The sequence below is a fragment of the Anabrus simplex genome, chromosome 5 (assembly GCF_040414725.1).
Source record: "Anabrus simplex isolate iqAnaSimp1 chromosome 5, ASM4041472v1, whole genome shotgun sequence".
In the NCBI taxonomy this organism is placed as follows: Eukaryota; Metazoa; Arthropoda; class Insecta; order Orthoptera; family Tettigoniidae; genus Anabrus; species Anabrus simplex.
Genome location: NC_090269.1, coordinates 435,292,715 through 435,310,846, shown reverse-complemented (window position 1 = coordinate 435,310,846; position 18,132 = coordinate 435,292,715). Strand labels below are relative to the sequence as shown.

At 39.9% G+C, this 18,132-nt stretch overlaps 1 protein-coding gene across 1 annotated transcript in view; it reads left to right on the top strand.

Annotated features, from left to right (window-relative positions):
• LOC136875073 (zinc finger protein 665) overlaps positions 1-8,122 on the top strand; it is a 169,373-nt gene extending 161,251 nt beyond the window's left edge. Inside the window, exon 13 of the mRNA XM_068227884.1 lies at positions 6,838-8,122. Within this exon, the coding sequence (XP_068083985.1) occupies positions 6,838-7,588 (751 nt within the window). The 3' untranslated portion in view covers positions 7,589-8,122. The remainder of the gene's footprint in view (positions 1-6,837) is intronic.
• Positions 8,123-18,132: the final 10,010 nt, after the last annotated feature.

The window sequence follows — 18,132 nt, the reverse complement described above, 5'->3', positions numbered from 1 at the left end:
AGTACACTTTATAATCTCTTATCTCTTCCTCGTTATCACCCTTTACCCAAATATTACTTACTCTTAACACATCCAGATGCATCCTCTTTGCTGACACAGGCAGTTCTATTTTCTTTTTTCCATAAACTCCATTAATATTGATAGCTCCCATCGAATTCCTCTTCGTTCGCCAAGTTGTTTCCAAGGAGGCCCTCGCCTGTCAAATGGGAGTTGGATTCCGTTACTCCCATAGGTCCGAGGCTTGCTTAAAATGTCCTGAGCTCAGTAAATTCATGATGCAGAATGCTACCCTACTTACACATAGTCTAAGTGAGGATGACTGACGCTCTTGTTTGAGGAGGGAGTATTTATGCATGTAGAAGGGATGCTCTGCTTGGTGTTATCTACTGTTGTGCAATCATTCCATTTGATGACCACTGAACCGATTTGTTCGAAACTCATCCCAGAGATTGCATCTGCTTTTCTAGTAATGATGGTGTAGTTCGCTAATCTTTTCCTGTTTCTTTAATGGTTATAATTCATACATTCGGTGAACTATGATTCCCGCGCATTTAGACGGCGTGTCCTTGAGACGTGTACACTAGGGCTATACAATCCACCGGTGGTAACTAACGCGTTAAAGGAGAGATCCTCTGATAGAGTAGAGTGGAAAATTTTAATGGACATTCTAAGCAGGAACTGAGTCGACTGGAAGGCTGATTAAGAATCCGTATCTACAGCAGAAGATAAGGGTGCAGACAGAGAATGAGATGACAGAGGAATCCACAATTAGAAGAGGAGTAAGGCTAGACTGCTGTCTCCCCGCCTACTTTATTACATATATTTGGAAGAAATTATCTAGAAGTGCATGAATGGAGTAAGATGAGTGAGAGTTGGTTGTAGGAGAATGGAATGTTTTCGATTTGCTGACGACAGGGTCCTACTGGCAAAGAATGAACGAGCTACTGTGCAATGGAGGTCCTAACAGATCTAAATGCTGTCTGTGAAGAATTTGGAATGAGAATTAAGAAGAAAATGACAAAATGTATGGTGATAAGCACAAGAAAAATGAAGACAACCATTAAGTTAGGGCAGAAAATAATACAACTTGTGAATGCTTTCAGACACTTGGGAAGTGTAATAACAGAGGGCATGAAGTGCACTCAAGAGGTGAAAACTCATATTGCGATTGCGAAGGAAGCATTTAAGAAGAAGAGTAGACTACTTTGTAGGGCATGGATAGAGACATGGGGAAGCGATTCGTGAAGTGCTTTGTATAAAGCGTGGCACTGTATGGAACTGAGATGTGGTCATTGAGAAAAGAGGACGAAGGAAGACTGGAAGCATTTGAGATGTGGATTTGCTCGTACACTGGATAGAAAAAGTGAAGAATGAAGAAGTCTTGAGAAGAGTTGGGTAAGAGAGTAATATATTAAAAGTAATCAAGAAGAGAAAGCACAGTTGGATGAGGAGAGTTGCTCGCTACTAGATGCTATAGAAGGAACAAGACAAAGAAGATGGAGAAGATATCAGGATAGAATACAAATATGAGGAAACAAAGAGGGGGGCACCGGACAGGATTGCATAGAGAGCTGCCTTATGGCAGTACACTGATGATGATGAGTGGTTTCCATGTTGCATACTGCCTCTGTTAAAGAAAGCAATTAAGACATAGACTTGTGTATTATATGCTAGTGAGTATGAACTTGTATGTATAATCCTAATGTCCTGTATGTAGGGCGGCTCTGTTTTATTGCATATATAAGCTATGTAATTAGATATGACCAGATTTTGACATAATAGAATGCTACACTGGTACGATAACAATGTACAAGTACAGTACGTTTGTTACATTCATGGAAACCTGTAACATACGTTAATTTCCTTTCCGTAAGACTTTCTATGGCACGATATATTGTAAATCTCATTACCAACTTATATAGTGAACTGTACACACTCATTCACGCTAATCCTAATAATGTTAATGTTTCCAAATCTTCTTTCATTCACGAGTACAAAAATTTCCTTGCCCTGGCATACAGCACGGCATTCAACAACAGACAAAATATTATTCTCGCTTCTGCTGCACATTCTGTCTGTTCTTGCTTTTTCGCTTAGCGTTCGTCACTTGTTTCCTAGTCAAGATGAGGGTGTTACTACTACATGTTGATGTGTAATACTGCCCCTGCTTAAGGACTGTTCCTTCTCTTATCAGTTTGCAACCATTACGCGTTAGTCAAGGAATTTGCTCCACCGATTGAAATGCACCACCTTTGGCATTCCTCGGGGTAGTCTAGGAATACGATATAAAAAGCCTTTATCACCTCGTACGGTCCATCTCATGAACGCTGCAGTTTAGGTGGCAGACCTCGCCGCCTCCGTGGATTAAAGAACCACACCAAATCCTTGACTTTGAATCAGCCTTTCTCAGCCGGCGCGTCGTAAGCGTGTTTCATTTGGGCACTAGCAGCTTCTGTGTTTCTTCGATCGAGGGCGGGAATCTGATCCATTCTTTCTCTCAAACCCCTCACGTAGTCATCCCGTGCCATGTGGTGCTCGCCGGGTCTATTGCCGAACTTCCGATCACAGGGACACGCAGCTTCTCGCCGAAAAGAACACAAGCCGGAGTCTGTCCTGGCACTTCATGGACCGAAGACCGATATGCCATTAGAAATAATGGAAAATGTTCATCTCAGTCACGTTGGAAACTGCATGTCCCAAATAAGACACCTTTGGATTCACCTTCAGGTTGTCTTCCTGCAGTCACTTTAAGGCTTACTCCAGGTTCGTTAGGTTTTCATCGAAAGTCGTACCTATTACTAGGACGTCATGAAAGTTAATGCGGCAGGTTTCCCACTACAGACCTCCGAGTACTGTTTCCATCAGTCTTTCAAACGTAGCTGGTGCATTGCAAACTCCAAAGTTCACAATCGTGAAGTGCCAAAGTCCCGTACCAATTGAGAACGGTGTCTTCTCTCTATCTTCGGCCTTCATTTCTACTTGCCAATATCCACTTTTCAAATCCAGAGTGGAGAACACCTGAGATCAGAAAATGTGTGTAGAATGTAATCTCTCCTGGATAATTGGTGTATTTCACTGTCTTGCTGTTCAGCTGTCGTTAGTCCACACAAAAATTCAGTCGGCCCGTCCTGTTTCCTCACCAAAACCACCGATGACGTTCAGGGACTACTAGGCGGTTCAGTGACACCCTGCTTGTACATGTCACAAACAATTCTCTCAGCCTCCTCTCTTCTTGACACTAGCGAGCGTCGTGGGCGCTGTTTATTCGTTTGTATATTTGCGGCGTTTATTTTTTATCTCACGACATTCATCCTTCTGTACGGAGAGTTCTCGATTGCGAAGAAATCTTGATATTTGAACATTTCTTCGACTTTGTCCTTTTGATCCTGGGTCACCGCGCGAGTTGGCCGTGTGGTTAGGAGCGCACAGCTGTGAGCTCGCATCCGGGAGATAGTGGGTTCGAACCCCACTGTCGGCAGCCCTGAAAATAGTATTCCGTAGTTTCCCATTTTCACACCAGGCAAATGCTGGGGCCGTACCTCAGTTAAGGCCGTGGCCGCTTCCCTCCCATTCCTAGGCCTTTCCTGTCCCATCGTCACCATAAGACATATCTGTGTCGGTGCGACGTAAAGCAACTAGCAAAAGAAGATCCTGCGTCAGCTTAGTATGTCCGAGGTCTCAGTTAATTTTGAAAGGTGATGGACATCCTGGGTATCCTTTTTGGTGACCCCACGAACAGTGGATTATACCGGATTCCAATGTTACAGGAAAATCATTTACGTTTAACATTCTGATTGAAGTAGGCCTTTTAGCATTTACAAAACCTCTTCCCTCCAATACTCCTGGCAGACTTCCTCTTCGGGAGGATAGTTGCCTAGTTGTACTTCCTCTTAAAACAATAATCACCACCACCACCTTCCTCTTCGGGAACGAGCTCGACAATTCCCGTCTCTTGTCGGACTATGTTATCCATTGGAACCACGATCACATTATCGTTTCTGGGATGAAGTACCTCGCCTGTACTTAATAATAATTTGAATATTTGGACTGCTTCATCCGTGATGATTGACTTCTTCGTTTGCAAGTTTCAAGCATCCTGGTTTCAGATCCTAAGCGAGTTCAAATTTTGTCATTACATCCATCCTAAGAATAACATTTTCTTCGATATCGTCCACTACTACTCGGTGTTCTGTCAACTTGCTCCTCAGGCCGATGTTGAATTATTTCTCGCCGCACGTGTTCACTGGCTCTTCGGTTGGGGTTTTCAATAAACTTGTCGCAGGTTTCAGGTGTCCTTCTCAACAAAGATGGTTTGGTGCCGGTGTCCAGAAGTGAAGTACGAGCCAAACCATTCACTTATCCGTCGACAAAAATACCTTCTGACGCACGAGTGAAATGACATGTACCGCTTTTCATGGAGCAGCAGGGCCGACACGCCATGCTCGCCCCTTGGCACCGGCCCTTTTTAATTTCCCTGAAACTTTGAGTCTTTATTGCAGCGGCTACTGACCTGTCCAAGCTCACCACAACTCCAACAGCGATTCTGCCCTCTTCGAGGTTGTCAATCCTCATTGGAATGGGTTCCGTGTAGAGGCTCCTCTTCATTCAGCCGTCGAAACTGCGCCTGCAGATTCGAGGACTGTGTAGCACCTTTGAATTAAAATACACGAGCCAGCGCATCACTTAACCTATATGGTTGCGCCAGACAAACGGCTGGTTGGAATTCTGAATCGGATATACCCATGACGTGGGACTCTACATATTGCTGTCTATGAAGTCTATTTTAGCTGAAGGATGAGCCGTACAACTAAGACGCGCGATGTCTGCCTCAAATCCTTGTAGTGTCTCGCCACGTTTTTGGTGCCTGCTACGAAGTTGACTATGGTTAAATTTCTTGAAGGTCTTTATTATCGTGCCTCATCCCTAATCGGGCCACCAGAAGATTAAAATTAGATTGCTCACTGTCTGCAATCTCTTGGAGTATATATAACGCATCACCTCGCTACAAATGACCGAGGCAGTGCATTTTTCTTCTCAAGTCAACCATTGGCGGCAGCTGCGGCCCGTCGATACGTAGACCACGAAGTATTAAAACATAAGGTACTTGTTTCGCACGCACCGTCCCTGCAACATTCTCGGATTTTCTTCTGAGATCAACGCTAGGCCTGTTCATTCCTATAAACGTTTTCAGTAATGCAAATCCGTCCTTGATAGCAGTTGTTGTGCGCTCTACATCAGTTTATATTTTTTCTAGTCCTTGATAAATTTCAATTCTCTTGGATTCCACGAATCTGTAAATTTGAACTTGTTTCTGAGAACATTGCGCTAGCTTTTTCTCCAATAAACAAAAATTTTCGGCTTGTCTTTTTAGAACATTCTATGAACTTCAAACTTTTGTGCAAATATGTTACCAACACCCGCTGTTTAAAAATGTCTATATCCTTACCTTCTGGTTCTAACCGTAACACTACCTTGGTTCCGGAAATATCCTCATCACGTTCTCGCAGCTCGCACTTCAGATCGATAACTTTTAAATCGTTCAAACTCACTTTCATCAAAGCCACCATTCCTTGTATTTTCTTCCTTATATCGTACTATCTTTTAACGGTGACGAATAGTCCAAAAACTATCCCACTTCTGACGCCAGTTGTTACGTACGTGGGTACCACTAACGTACAGTATATAGCTTTCCGTAGGAATTTCTTTTACAGTAAATTACATTACAACTTACCAAAAACTGTACACTGGGCGAGTTGGCCGTGCGGTTACGGTGCGCGCAGCTGTGAGCTTGCAATCGGGAATTATTGGGTTCAAGCCCCACTTTCGGCAACATTGAAGATGGTTTTACTTGGTTTCCCGTTTTCGCACCGAGGCTAATGCTTGCGCTATGCGTTATTTAAGGTCACGGCTGATCCCGTCCCACTCCTAGGCCTTTCCTCCCGCATTTTCGCCATACCCTGTGTTTGTTGGTGCGACGTAAAGAATACTCTACACACACATATATGCATGCTAATACTTACAATTTTAATCAAAATAACGTACAACAGGTCCCAAATATTCGTTCTTTCCCACGTACATAAATTTCCTTCCTTACCCTGGCATACAGCCTTAGATTCAAAACAAAGGAAAAAGGATTATTCTCACTTCCGCCGCACACACTGAATCTTCGTACTTTTTACGAAGGGATCGTCACTTGTCTCCCGGCACACCTGAGATTCGTATTGTATAGTAGGTTTGTGTTACACTAAATCATATTTATAAACTATTTGCCATGGCTGACAGTCGGCAAAAGATGTTCTGAACTTTATTAGTACCTACAACACTGGGATTCTCTCAAACGACAACAAGGGCTTTTACAAAAATTAATTACACACCTGCCAAAAACTACTGTGTGGTTGAGCAAGATCAAAACTCCAGATCATATTCTGTGCCTTACGTAGGAGAGTAGTGCTTTTACCTGATTTCAATAGAAAAAAATAGCTGGTGATAAGAGCTTGTACTTCTCCTTTCGGCTAGACCACTTCTCCTCGTTCATTCTTTAAGTGACGTAGTCCATGAGCTCGTACTTGACTAAATTGTCTGAAGATTATTGTGCATTAAATTGTTCCAGTAGACATTCGACAGAAAAGACACAACACTTCCTCGTAACAAGCAAGAGCTTTTGATATTCACAACTGAACTCTGAATTTGACTTGAGATGATGTTCACCCTGAGGACTGTGATGGTCATGAGTAACGAGCTGTCTGCATGGCATATCAGTGATATCAGTTCAGTAGGAGCTGCTCTGTGTGAGACTTGTTGAACTGTTGCTCACTTAGTTTCTATTTGTCAATGTAGATTGAACCCAGAGGTGAGCTACGAAGATCATCCACCTCCGAATGGCAGACATCTCATGAGACACAACGAGGATCGTCCCTTCGCATGCGATCACTGCGGAAACCTCTTCAGTAGCGGAAGCAGCCTGTCTGAGCATGTCAAGGTCCACCTGGCCCAGGCGCTCCATGTGTGCGGAATTTGCCAGAAATGCTTTGTAAAGGAGAGCGCGCTGAGTGAACACATGCGGTTACATACGTCTGTCAAGTGCTCAATATGCCAGAAAGTGTTCCGGATTCCTTTTCATTTGACTATTCACATGCGGACGCATACAGGCGAGAAGCCGTACTCGTGCAATATCTGCAGCAAATCTTTTAGCCAGAACGGCGCTCTGGACACGCACATGCGGCAGCATACAGGTGTGAAGCCGTTTAGCTGTAGTACGTGTGGCAAGGCTTTTAGTTGTAAAGGCAATTTAACCAAACACATTATCACACACTCAGGTGTTAGGCCATTTGCCTGCACTATCTGCAGCAGGGCCTTTTGCCGTAAAGATCTTTTAAGATTGCACTCAATTGCGCATAGAGAAGCCAAGCCTTATTCCTGCAGTACTTGTGGCATGGCCTTTGGCAGTAAAGGCGATTTAACACTCCACTTACGCTGGCATGCAGGCGAGAAGCAGTTTTGTTGTAATATCTGTGGTAAGGCCTTCAGCCGGAAAGGCTTTCTAACCAAACATTTGCAGTTGCATACAGAGGAGAAGCCGTCCCGTTGAGCATGTCCTTCACCCAGAAACGCAACTCTTTGAAACATATTTGGATATGAGCGGGCTGTCAGGCAAACGACTGGTGAGTAATGCAATAATGTATCCAGTCGTGGAACTTAAAAGTGCCCATGTAGATTTAAACTGGCAAGAGGCCTCACTGCTGTTCATTTTGTGGCAATTCCTATGTACGCAGCACTGTGCTGTCCAAGCAAACGTCTGCCCGCGGTATTGATGAAATAAACAAATGCGGAATTTTCTAGGACTGTAACATTTCAGAAATTGCAAATAATAATAATTTTAAATATCCAACCTACCTTCTTGATGAATGCTCTAAACACGTACACAGTAAGATAGATAATAAGACACATAAAAATAGCCATTCAGTGAAGACTCAAGAACTTAGCCACAGGTATGACTCTGAGAATGTTCCATGTGTACGAGCTGAAGAAGACGAGTTTTGTGTGTTTTAAGTGGCTTGTATCAAAATTGGAAAGAAAAAATATGTCGCATTTTAAAATAATATATGTGTATTTACCATTTAAAGTTGTTTTAAGTGAATATAAGTTGCAGTCCATTCCAATTCACCTAATAGCCATAACATATATGAAATACTGAATATAAGCCTTTGCATGAACTATTTATTATGCCACAGTATGGTCATCAGAGAGTCAACCTGCCAAGAGGTAGAAATTTTATATTCTACCTCAATTTAACCCTGCGGAATTAGCTTTCATGTTTCTGTTAAGAAAATTCACGTTATTAGGAGAGCAAAGCCGGTTCTGGACCGTAGCATCAGCATTTTTTCTGCCGAGTCAGCAGCCGAGGGCAATGACCTCGGCCATTGACCCCACTATTTACCGAATGCTACGTCACCCAAGCCGTGCAGCCAGCGACCGTGATCTTTTAACAGTTTGAGCCGGTAGCGCAAGGAAGATGGATATATCTCTCATCTTGCGCAATCGCCCCTATGCTGTCAAGGTGGTGGGATAATTCCAATCTTATCATAGGGCCCGGTAGCCCAAGATGGATATATCCGGCAACAAGCGCAATCGTCCCTAGGCGTCAAGGTGATGGGCAAGCCTACTCTCAATGGTCTGAGCCCGGTAGCAGAAGGAAGATGGATGTAGCGACTACTTCGTATTTTGCACAATCTCCTCTAGGCCGCAAAAATACGATTATGAGTATGTTACAATCGAGTTGTGGTCAGGTATTAGAGAGAGGCATGACGAAGAGAGAGACAGTGCATGCACACACATGCAGTGAACAATGTTGCATGTGCAGTAATTTAAAATCCGTTTTCCTGTTGCGAGGTGTACGGCCAGCTAGAGCTCGGCACAAGCAAATAATCACATTGAATGTACACAGTGTTAAATTATGATCCCTTTACCTTCTTATTTGCAAAATTTCCGTTCCATATTGTTCATCCCCGGGTAGGTTCATGCGTACGTGTAATGTAAGTTTTGTACTGTGCAGTGTGATGATAGTGGTGAATATTGACTTTACCGCAACATGTTGAGAGCACTTCCTGCCTGTGCTGGAGTATTCTCTGCCTGCTGTAAAAGACGCCTAAAGGGGGCGCTCTGTATGTATTGTTTATCCCCAGGTAAACATATGCGTGCATGTAATTTTAGTGTGTATAGTGAAGTGTGATGGTGGTTGTTATTATTGATTTTACCGAACGCCGCTACGCGTTCGAACGCATCTATATGCGTATATCCATTGCCTGTTAATGGAAATACTTCCTGCTTATCGTAAGTAACCTGTTATTTAGCTTTTCGTAAAATGGCGGCGGACATTGACGAGTGCTGTCGCAGGCCTGCAGATTGTGAGGTCAGCTTACATTATCTTAGAATGATGTAAAAGGCATTCTGAACATGTGAATCCCTGCCTATCGTCTAAAACGTGGGCTCTAAACTTGTGTTGTAAGAGCTGATTTGGACGTACTTCCTGCCTATCGTAAATATAACGGTCAACATCCTATTATTTAGCTTTTCGTAGAACCATGGTGGACTTTGGCGAGTGCTGCGGAAGGTCTGCAAATTTTTCTCTGAAAACATTAAGGTCTGCATCTAAGCCATGCTAGGGGCTATACCTCACGTGAATCATATTTTTTAATACTTACATGTATTCTCTAATACGTGAATGATGGACTTTATTCAGTAAAAGAATGGAATTACTTTTTCTACACTGCATAGTAAGTGCTTCGTATGCTAGCGACGTGTACAAAAATCTTGCAGTGTAAATTGCTGACAGATATTGAACTCTGGGCAGAATTATGTAGAGTAGTAAAAATGCTGATATTGATACGTGGCTCACATCCGGTATGGTATCAACAAGCAGGCAGAATGTTTATATTCTTTTACTGACCGCAGTCCAGCACTCACATATTGGAGATTATTCGGTATGTAAGTGTATAACTCATATTGGGGTGCTGTAAGACCCTTGCTAAGCAGTGCTTCCTGGCTGCCTGGTTTGGGTGACTTACCTATGAGTATGCATTCGGGGAATAGTAGGTTGGAACACCACTATCAGCAGTCCTGAATATGGTTTCACATTTTTACACCAGTCAAATGCTGAGGGGCTGTACCCTAGCGTAGCTGTATAGTAATAATAATCATACAGTAAAGTAGCATTGTCATTGCAACACCAAGCGAATTAGGTACATGGTTCGGGCATGATTTAAAAGTAAGAGAATGGGAAGCGCATCACCTTGATGGTTTAGGCATCTTCCTTCTGCTACCGGTTCAGACCGTTAAAAGATTACGTTTGCAATTGCACAAGGTGGTGGATATATCAATCTTCCTTGTGCTATTGGGCCCTCCAATAAGAGTGGAGCTAGCCCATAACTTTGACGGCCTAGGGGTTATTGCGCAAGATGGCAGATATATCCATCTTCCTTGTGCAAGCGGCTCAGACTGTTAAAAGATCACAGTCGCTGGCTGCGCGGTTTGGGTAACGTAGCTATCAGCATGTATTCGGGAAATAGTGAGTTCGAACACCACTGTCAGCAGTCCTGAATATAGTTTCCATTTTTACACCAGTCAGATGCTAGCGTAGCTGTAGAGTAATAATAATCATACAGTAAACTAGCATTGCCATTGCAACACCAAGCGAATTGGCTGCACGGTTAGAGCATGCGTTGAATGTAAGAGAGAGTAGGAAAAACCTATGTCGTCAATAGATTCATGTGGTTCGTCAGATATTTTTACGTGATTTCCTATTTTTCACCAGGTATTGTCAACATGAGAGTAGACAATGAAATGTCTCTAGTTTTCAATTCTATAAGATTAAAATGATACAATCAAAAACTCAGTAATATGAGACAATTTCTGCATCCATAATATAATTTCTCAGCCATGATTCAACTCCTATATTGATGTGAGCCGGGCTGGGTGGCTCAGACGGATGAGGCGTGGCAGTTTCCGTCCTGGCTCAGTCCGTTGTATTTAAAGGTGCTTAGATACGTCAGCCTCGTGTCGGTAGATTTACTGGCACGTGAAGGAACTCCTGCGGGACAAAATTTTGGCACCTCGGAGTCTCCTAAAACCGTTAAAGTAGTTAGTGGGACGTAAAGCCAATAACATTATTATTATTATTATTATTATTATTATTATTATTACTTTTGGCTGTGTTGAAGAATAATCCTCTGACATATTTTTGAAAATTCTATACATATGGTACCATTGTCCTCTACTGACATTTCTTTCTTCCTACTTTCATCAAATTTTGGTGTTGGCTAATATTAATTATTGTGACCCAGATTTGGATAATATCAAGGAAGAAATAATTGTTGAAACCACAGTCTTATAGGAGTTGGGACACAAGACTAGTCTGCACATAAATGTAACGTAACAGCTTATAGATAAGAAATGGGTTTTTCCACCATTCAATACACAATTTATTTTAATAGATTAAGCTAGTACCGGTTTCGGCTCTTTAACGCCCATCATCAGCTAGTACATGTTTTGTTTTAGCCATTAGACAATACACAAGTTGTTATTGTATTAGGCATCCGGATGTCTAATGGGGGATGGAATAATAGCATATAATTAAAATATCAGTGGTCAGGTTAAAAAGTTATAAATAGAGCATGAGTATGTAAAACATACTAAAAACACACAGGTCACAATATATAACATTTAAAAAGTTTCAACACATTAAAATTGTACGTATAGGTAGACACTTGTTAAAATTTTCAATTTATGTTATATGGATTCCATTCTTCTGTCCTCTGTGCAGATCCTTCTAAGTAATGTTGATTTTAGTTGCGTAGGGTAATCTTCGAGGACATTTTGAAACTAGTGTACGTCTTATTGATGTGGGCCTTTGTCATGGTGAAATTTCGTTATGTTATATATCCCAACTTGTGATATACTATGGCAAGTTTCAATACAGCAAACAGCAGGTCTCGAGCATGTATTTAGAAGTAGTCGGTGGTAACACTTCTCTCGTCTATGTTTGTTCTTGTAGTCTGTAAAGATAAAGTGATATAAGTATGCCGGTAGTGTGTGCATGAAGGAATGCCTAGTGTGTGTATGGAAAGAGTACTTACTATAGTTGTTGTGGAAGTCTTGTGCTGATGTGTTTGAAGGCTTGTTGTGTTCTACTGCGAGTGAGTCTGGGGCTCATATTAGCTGTGGAGGGGAATGTAGGTGGAGGGGAAGAAGGAGTGGCCGTTGGAGAAGTAGGGGCGGGGTCAGGCTTGTGATTCGTTGGTTTGTTAGAGCGTGTGTTTACTATTTTGAGGTAATCATTCTTTAATATCGGAATGGCTTTGTCAAAAATAATGCTGGTTTTTTCATTAATATCATTAATGTTATGATTGGGGTTGGCGTATTGGTCTAAAGAAATGTAGAAATCTTCGGTTATGTTGAGCAGGGGGCCCTTGGAGTTTATATTTAGTATCGTCATGTCGTTATTGATGTTTGTGAAACTATGCTTGGATTCTTCTACATGTTGGCCTATTGATGAGAAATGGTTATGTTTTACTGCATTTATATGTTCATTGTAGCGGATGGTGAAGTTTCTGCCTGTACGTCCTATGTAACTTATGTCACAGTTGTTACATTTGATACGGTAGACACCTGATTGGTTGTATTTATTGTTATTATTGACTGTTTTAGAGTTATGTATAATGTTGGTACTATTGTGTGTGGTTTTGAATACTGTTTTTATGTTGTGCTTCTTGAAAATATTAGTTATAGTATATATGTGGGTGTTGTTGAAGGTAAATAGAGCATAGTCTTTTTTTGGGTTTGGCTGTTTTTGCTAATTTAGTTTTAGGTTGTGATTTTATTTTGTGAATGATTTTGTTGACCATTTCTTTGCTGTATCCGTTGTGTTTAGCTATGTCGTGGATTAACTTCAATTCATTATTTTGGTCTTCTGTTGTCATCGGGATGTTAAAGGCTCTATAAATCATACTATAATAGGTTGCTCTTTTATGTGTATTGGGATGAATGGAGTCATTTTTTATGGTATTTGAGGTGTGTGTGGGTTTCCTGTAGATCTTGTAAGATAAGTGGTTGTCGTGTCTGGTTATTGTTAAGTCTAGGTAATTTAGTGCACGGTTATTTTCGGTTTCTTTGGTGAATTTAATTTGGGGATCTAGAGTGTTAAGCTTATCTAGTATAGTTTGTGCGTCAGTGGATCTATTATCTAAAACTACGAAGACATCGTTAACAAATCTGCACCAAAAATGTATATTCTCTATTTCTTTGATTGACGTGTATTCTAGGTTATCTATGTATATTTCTGCTAATATTCCGGAGGCAGGAGACCCCATAGGTAGGCCTTGTTGCTGATAAATGGTATCGTGAAATCTGAAATAGTTATTGTTTATGGCGAATTCAAGTAAGTTTATGAATTCGTTTATTTCTAAGGTGCTCAAGTTGCTATTGTTTTTTAGGTTAGATTCTATTATTTTGATTGTTTGTTTAACAGGAATGTTAGGGTACATATTTATTATGTCAAATGAAGCAAGAGTATGGTGTTGTTCGATCTTTAGCTCTTTGGTTCTGTTGCAAAAATCTATTGAGTATAGTATAGTATAGTATAGTATAGTGCTTTTTTAAAATTTTTTGGATGAATTGCGATAATTTGTAGGTTGGACTGGCTCTATAGTTTATAATAGGTCTCATAGGTACGTCTTCTTTATGTATTTTTGGGTAGGCTTTCGCGGTCGGTAATTGGGGGTTCATTGTTATGAGTTTAGCAGATTCAGTTTCGGTGAGAAGAAAATGTGTGTTTTTAAGTAAAATTTTTAAATTCCTTTGTATGTTATTGGTTGGATCTCGGCGTTTAATAGAAAAAGTATTGTCTTGGAAACATTTTTTAGTCTTTGTTATGTATTCATTTTTATCCATAATGACCGTAGTGTTGCCTTTGTCGGCCTTCGTTACTAGTAGATTGTTCTGTTTTATTTTATTTTATTTAAGTTTGTTTAAGTTCGATCTATTGGTGGTATTCATGTTTGGGTTATTATTGTGGACGCTATTGATGTATTGCGGGATCTTTCTACTGATTTCGTGTCTTGCTTCGTCTCGTATGTCATATGGGATCTTTTGTAAAGCAAGTTCTGTTTCGGTAATGGTAGTTATAATATTCTGGTAGGATGATGCATTACCCCAGTTGTGTTTGGGTCCCCTGTTCAATATATCCATTTCTACGTCGTCAAAAACGGTTTGCGTAAGATTTTTTATAGGCGGATGGAATTTATGTTGGGAATTCTTGTTAGGAAGAGAGGGATCTTTGTTTTGGATTATGGTTAGTGGCTTTGGTTTACTTTGTTGTTGTTTCAGTGTTTCCAGTTTTTTGTTTAGTGTGTTTAGTTTCTTTATGGCTAAGTCTTCTATTTTTTCTCTGGAAATTCGTTGAAAGTAATTCCAATAGCTGTGTGGGAGTTCATGGGATGCTTTCTGGTGTGTTGAGTAAAGTTCATTATTAAGGTGTGGTTTCTTCCGATATAGGAATTTTATTTCTTCTTTTAACCAAATTTCATTAGTCCTGTTTTGTGTTTTGCGTGTCTGAGCGGTTCGTCTGTGTTTATTATTGTATTTCTGCAGAAATTTCGGTGTTAAGTTAAGTTCCTATATCGGAAGAAACAACACCTTAATAATGAACTTTACTCAACACACCTGAAAGCATCCCATGAACTCCCACACAGCTATTGGAATTACTTTCAACGAATTTCCAGAGAAAAAATAGAAGACTTAGCCATAAAGAAACAAAACACACTATACAAAAAACTGGAAACACTGAAACAACAACAAAGTAAACCAAAGCCACTAACCATAATCCAAAACAAAGATCCCTCTCTTCCTAACAAGAATTCCCAACATAAATTCCATCCGCCTATAAAAAATCTTACGCAAACCGTTTTTGACGACGTAGAAACGGATATATTGAACAGGGGACCCAAACACAACTGGGGTAATGCATCATCCTACCAGAATATTATAACTACCATTACCGAAACAGAACTTGCTTTACAAAAGATCCCATATGACATACGAGACGAAGCAAGACACGAAATCAGTAGAAAGATCCCGCAATACATCAATAGCGTCCACAATAATAACCCAAACATGAATACCACCAATAGATCGAACTTAAACAAACTTAAATAAAATAAAATAAAACAGAACAATCTACTAGTAACGAAGGCCGACAAAGGCAACACTACGGTCATTATGGATAAAAATGAATACATAACAAAGACTAAAAAATGTTTCCAAGACAATACTTTTTCTATTAAACGCCGAGATCCAACCAATAACATACAAAGGAATTTAAAAATTTTACTTAAAAACACACATTTTCTTCTCACCGAAACTGAATCTGCTAAACTCATAACAATGAACCCCCAATTACCGACCGCGAAAGCCTACCCAAAAATACATAAAGAAGACGTACCTATGAGACCTATTATAAACTATAGAGCCAGTCCAACCTACAAATTATCGCAATTCATCCAAAAAAATTTAAAAAAAGCACTATACTATACTATACTATACTCAATAGATTTTTGCAACAGAACCAAAGAGCTAAAGATCGAACAACACCATACCCTTGCTTCATTTGACATAATAAATATGTACCCTAACATTCCTGTTAAACAAACAATCAAAATAATAGAATCTAACCTAAAAAACAATAGCAACTTGAGCACCTTAGAAATAAACGAATTCATAAACTTACTTGAATTCGCCATAAACAATAACTATTTCAGATTTCACGATACCATTTATCAGCAACAAGGCCTACCTATGGGGTCTCCTGCCTCCGGAATATTAGCAGAAATACACATAGATAACCTAGAATACACGTCAATCAAAGAAATAGAGAATATACATTTTTGGTGCAGATTTGTTGACGATGTCTTCGTAGTTTTAGATAATAGATCCACTGACGCACAAACTATACTAGATAAGCTTAACACTCTAGATCCCCAAATTAAATTCACCAAAGAAACCGAAAATAACCGTGCACTAAATTACCTAGACTTAACAATAACCAGACACGACAACCACTTATCTTACAAGATCTACAGGAAACCCACACACACCTCAAATACCATAAAAAATGACTCCATTCATCCCAATACACATAAAAGAGCAGCCTATTATAGTATGATTTATAGAGCCTTTAACATCCCGATGACAACAGAAGACCAAAATAATGAATTGAAGTTAATCCACGACATAGCTAAACACAACGGATACAGCAAAGAAATGGTCAACAAAATCATTCACAAAATAAAATCACAACCTAAAACTAAATTAGCAAAAACAGCCAAACCCAAAAAAGACTATGCTCTATTTACCTTCAACAACACCCACATATATACTATAACTAATATTTTCAAGAAGCACAACATAATAACAGTATTCAAAACCACACACAATAGTACCAACATTATACATAACTCTAAAACAGCCAATAATAACAATAAATACAACCAATCAGGTGTCTACCGTATCAAATGTAACAACTGTGACATAAGTTACATAGGACGTACAGGCAGAAACTTCACCATCCGCTACAATGAACATATAAATGCAGTAAAACATAACCATTTCTCATCAATAGGCCAACATGTAGAAGAATCCAAGCATAGTTTCACAAACATCAATAACGACATGACGATACTAAATATAAACTCCAAGGGCCCCCTGCTCAACATAACCGAAGATTTCTACATTTCTTTAGACCAATACGCCAACCCCAATCATAACATTAATGATATTAATGAAAAAACCAGCATTATTTTTGACAAAGCCATTCCGATATTAAAGAATGATTATCTCAAAATAGTAAACACACGCTCTAACAAACCAACGAATCACAAGCCTGATCCCGCCCCTACTTCTCCAACGGCCACTCCTTCTTCCCCTCCACCTACATTCCCCTCCACAGCTAATATGAGCCCCAGACTCACTCGCAGTAGAACACAACAAGCCTTCAAACACATCAGCACAAGACTTCCACAACAACTATAGTAAGTACTCTTTCCATACACACACTAGGCATTCCTTCATGCACACACTACCGGCATACTTATATCACTTTATCTTTACAGACTACAAGAACAAACATAGACGAGAGAAGTGTTACCACCGACTACTTCTAAATGCATGCTCGAGACCTGCTGTTTGCTGTGTTGAAACTTGCCATAGTATATCACAATTTGGGATATATAACATAACGAAATTTCATCATGACAAAGGCCCACATCAATAAGACGTACACTAGTTTCAAAATGTCCTCGAAGATTACCCTACGCAACTAAAATCAACATTACTTAGAAGGATCTGCACAGAGGACAGAAGAATGGAATCCATATAACATAAATTGAAAATTTTAACAAGTGTCTACCTATACGTACAATTTTAATGTGTTGAAACTTTTTAAATGTTATATATTGTGACCTGTGTGTTTTTAATATGTTTTACATACTCATGCTCTATTTATAACTTCTTAACCTGACCACTGATATTTTAATTATATGCTATTATTCCATCCCCCATTAGACATCCGGATGCCTAATACAATAACAACTTGTGTATTGTCTAATGGCTAAAACAAAACATGTACTAGCTGATGATGGCCGTTAAAGAGCCGAAACCGGTACTAGCTTAATCTATTAAAATAAATTGTGTATTGAATGGTGGAAAAACACATTTCTTATCTATACTTTGAGTCTGTCAATACGGAAAATGAAATTTATAAATAATAATACGTAACAGCTTTCCGGTCTTCTCCAACACAAAAGTTAAATATAAACTTTACACTATAACATACCTGTAAAACACAAGCACTAAAATACATACTATAAAACAAAAATGACATGTTTAGTTCTTGAAAGATCATAAGAAGATTGCATGAAATACACTGCAGTATCCTTTATTCTTCGGTCATCCTTAGGATGGATATCACGCAGTAGAGGACAGAGGACCTCCTTTGTGCTAGGGATTGGAGCTTGGAATTGGTCCCTGTGAAAGAGGAATTCCCATAAGCTCACGTTGATTACATCTCTGCCCTTTGTACACCCC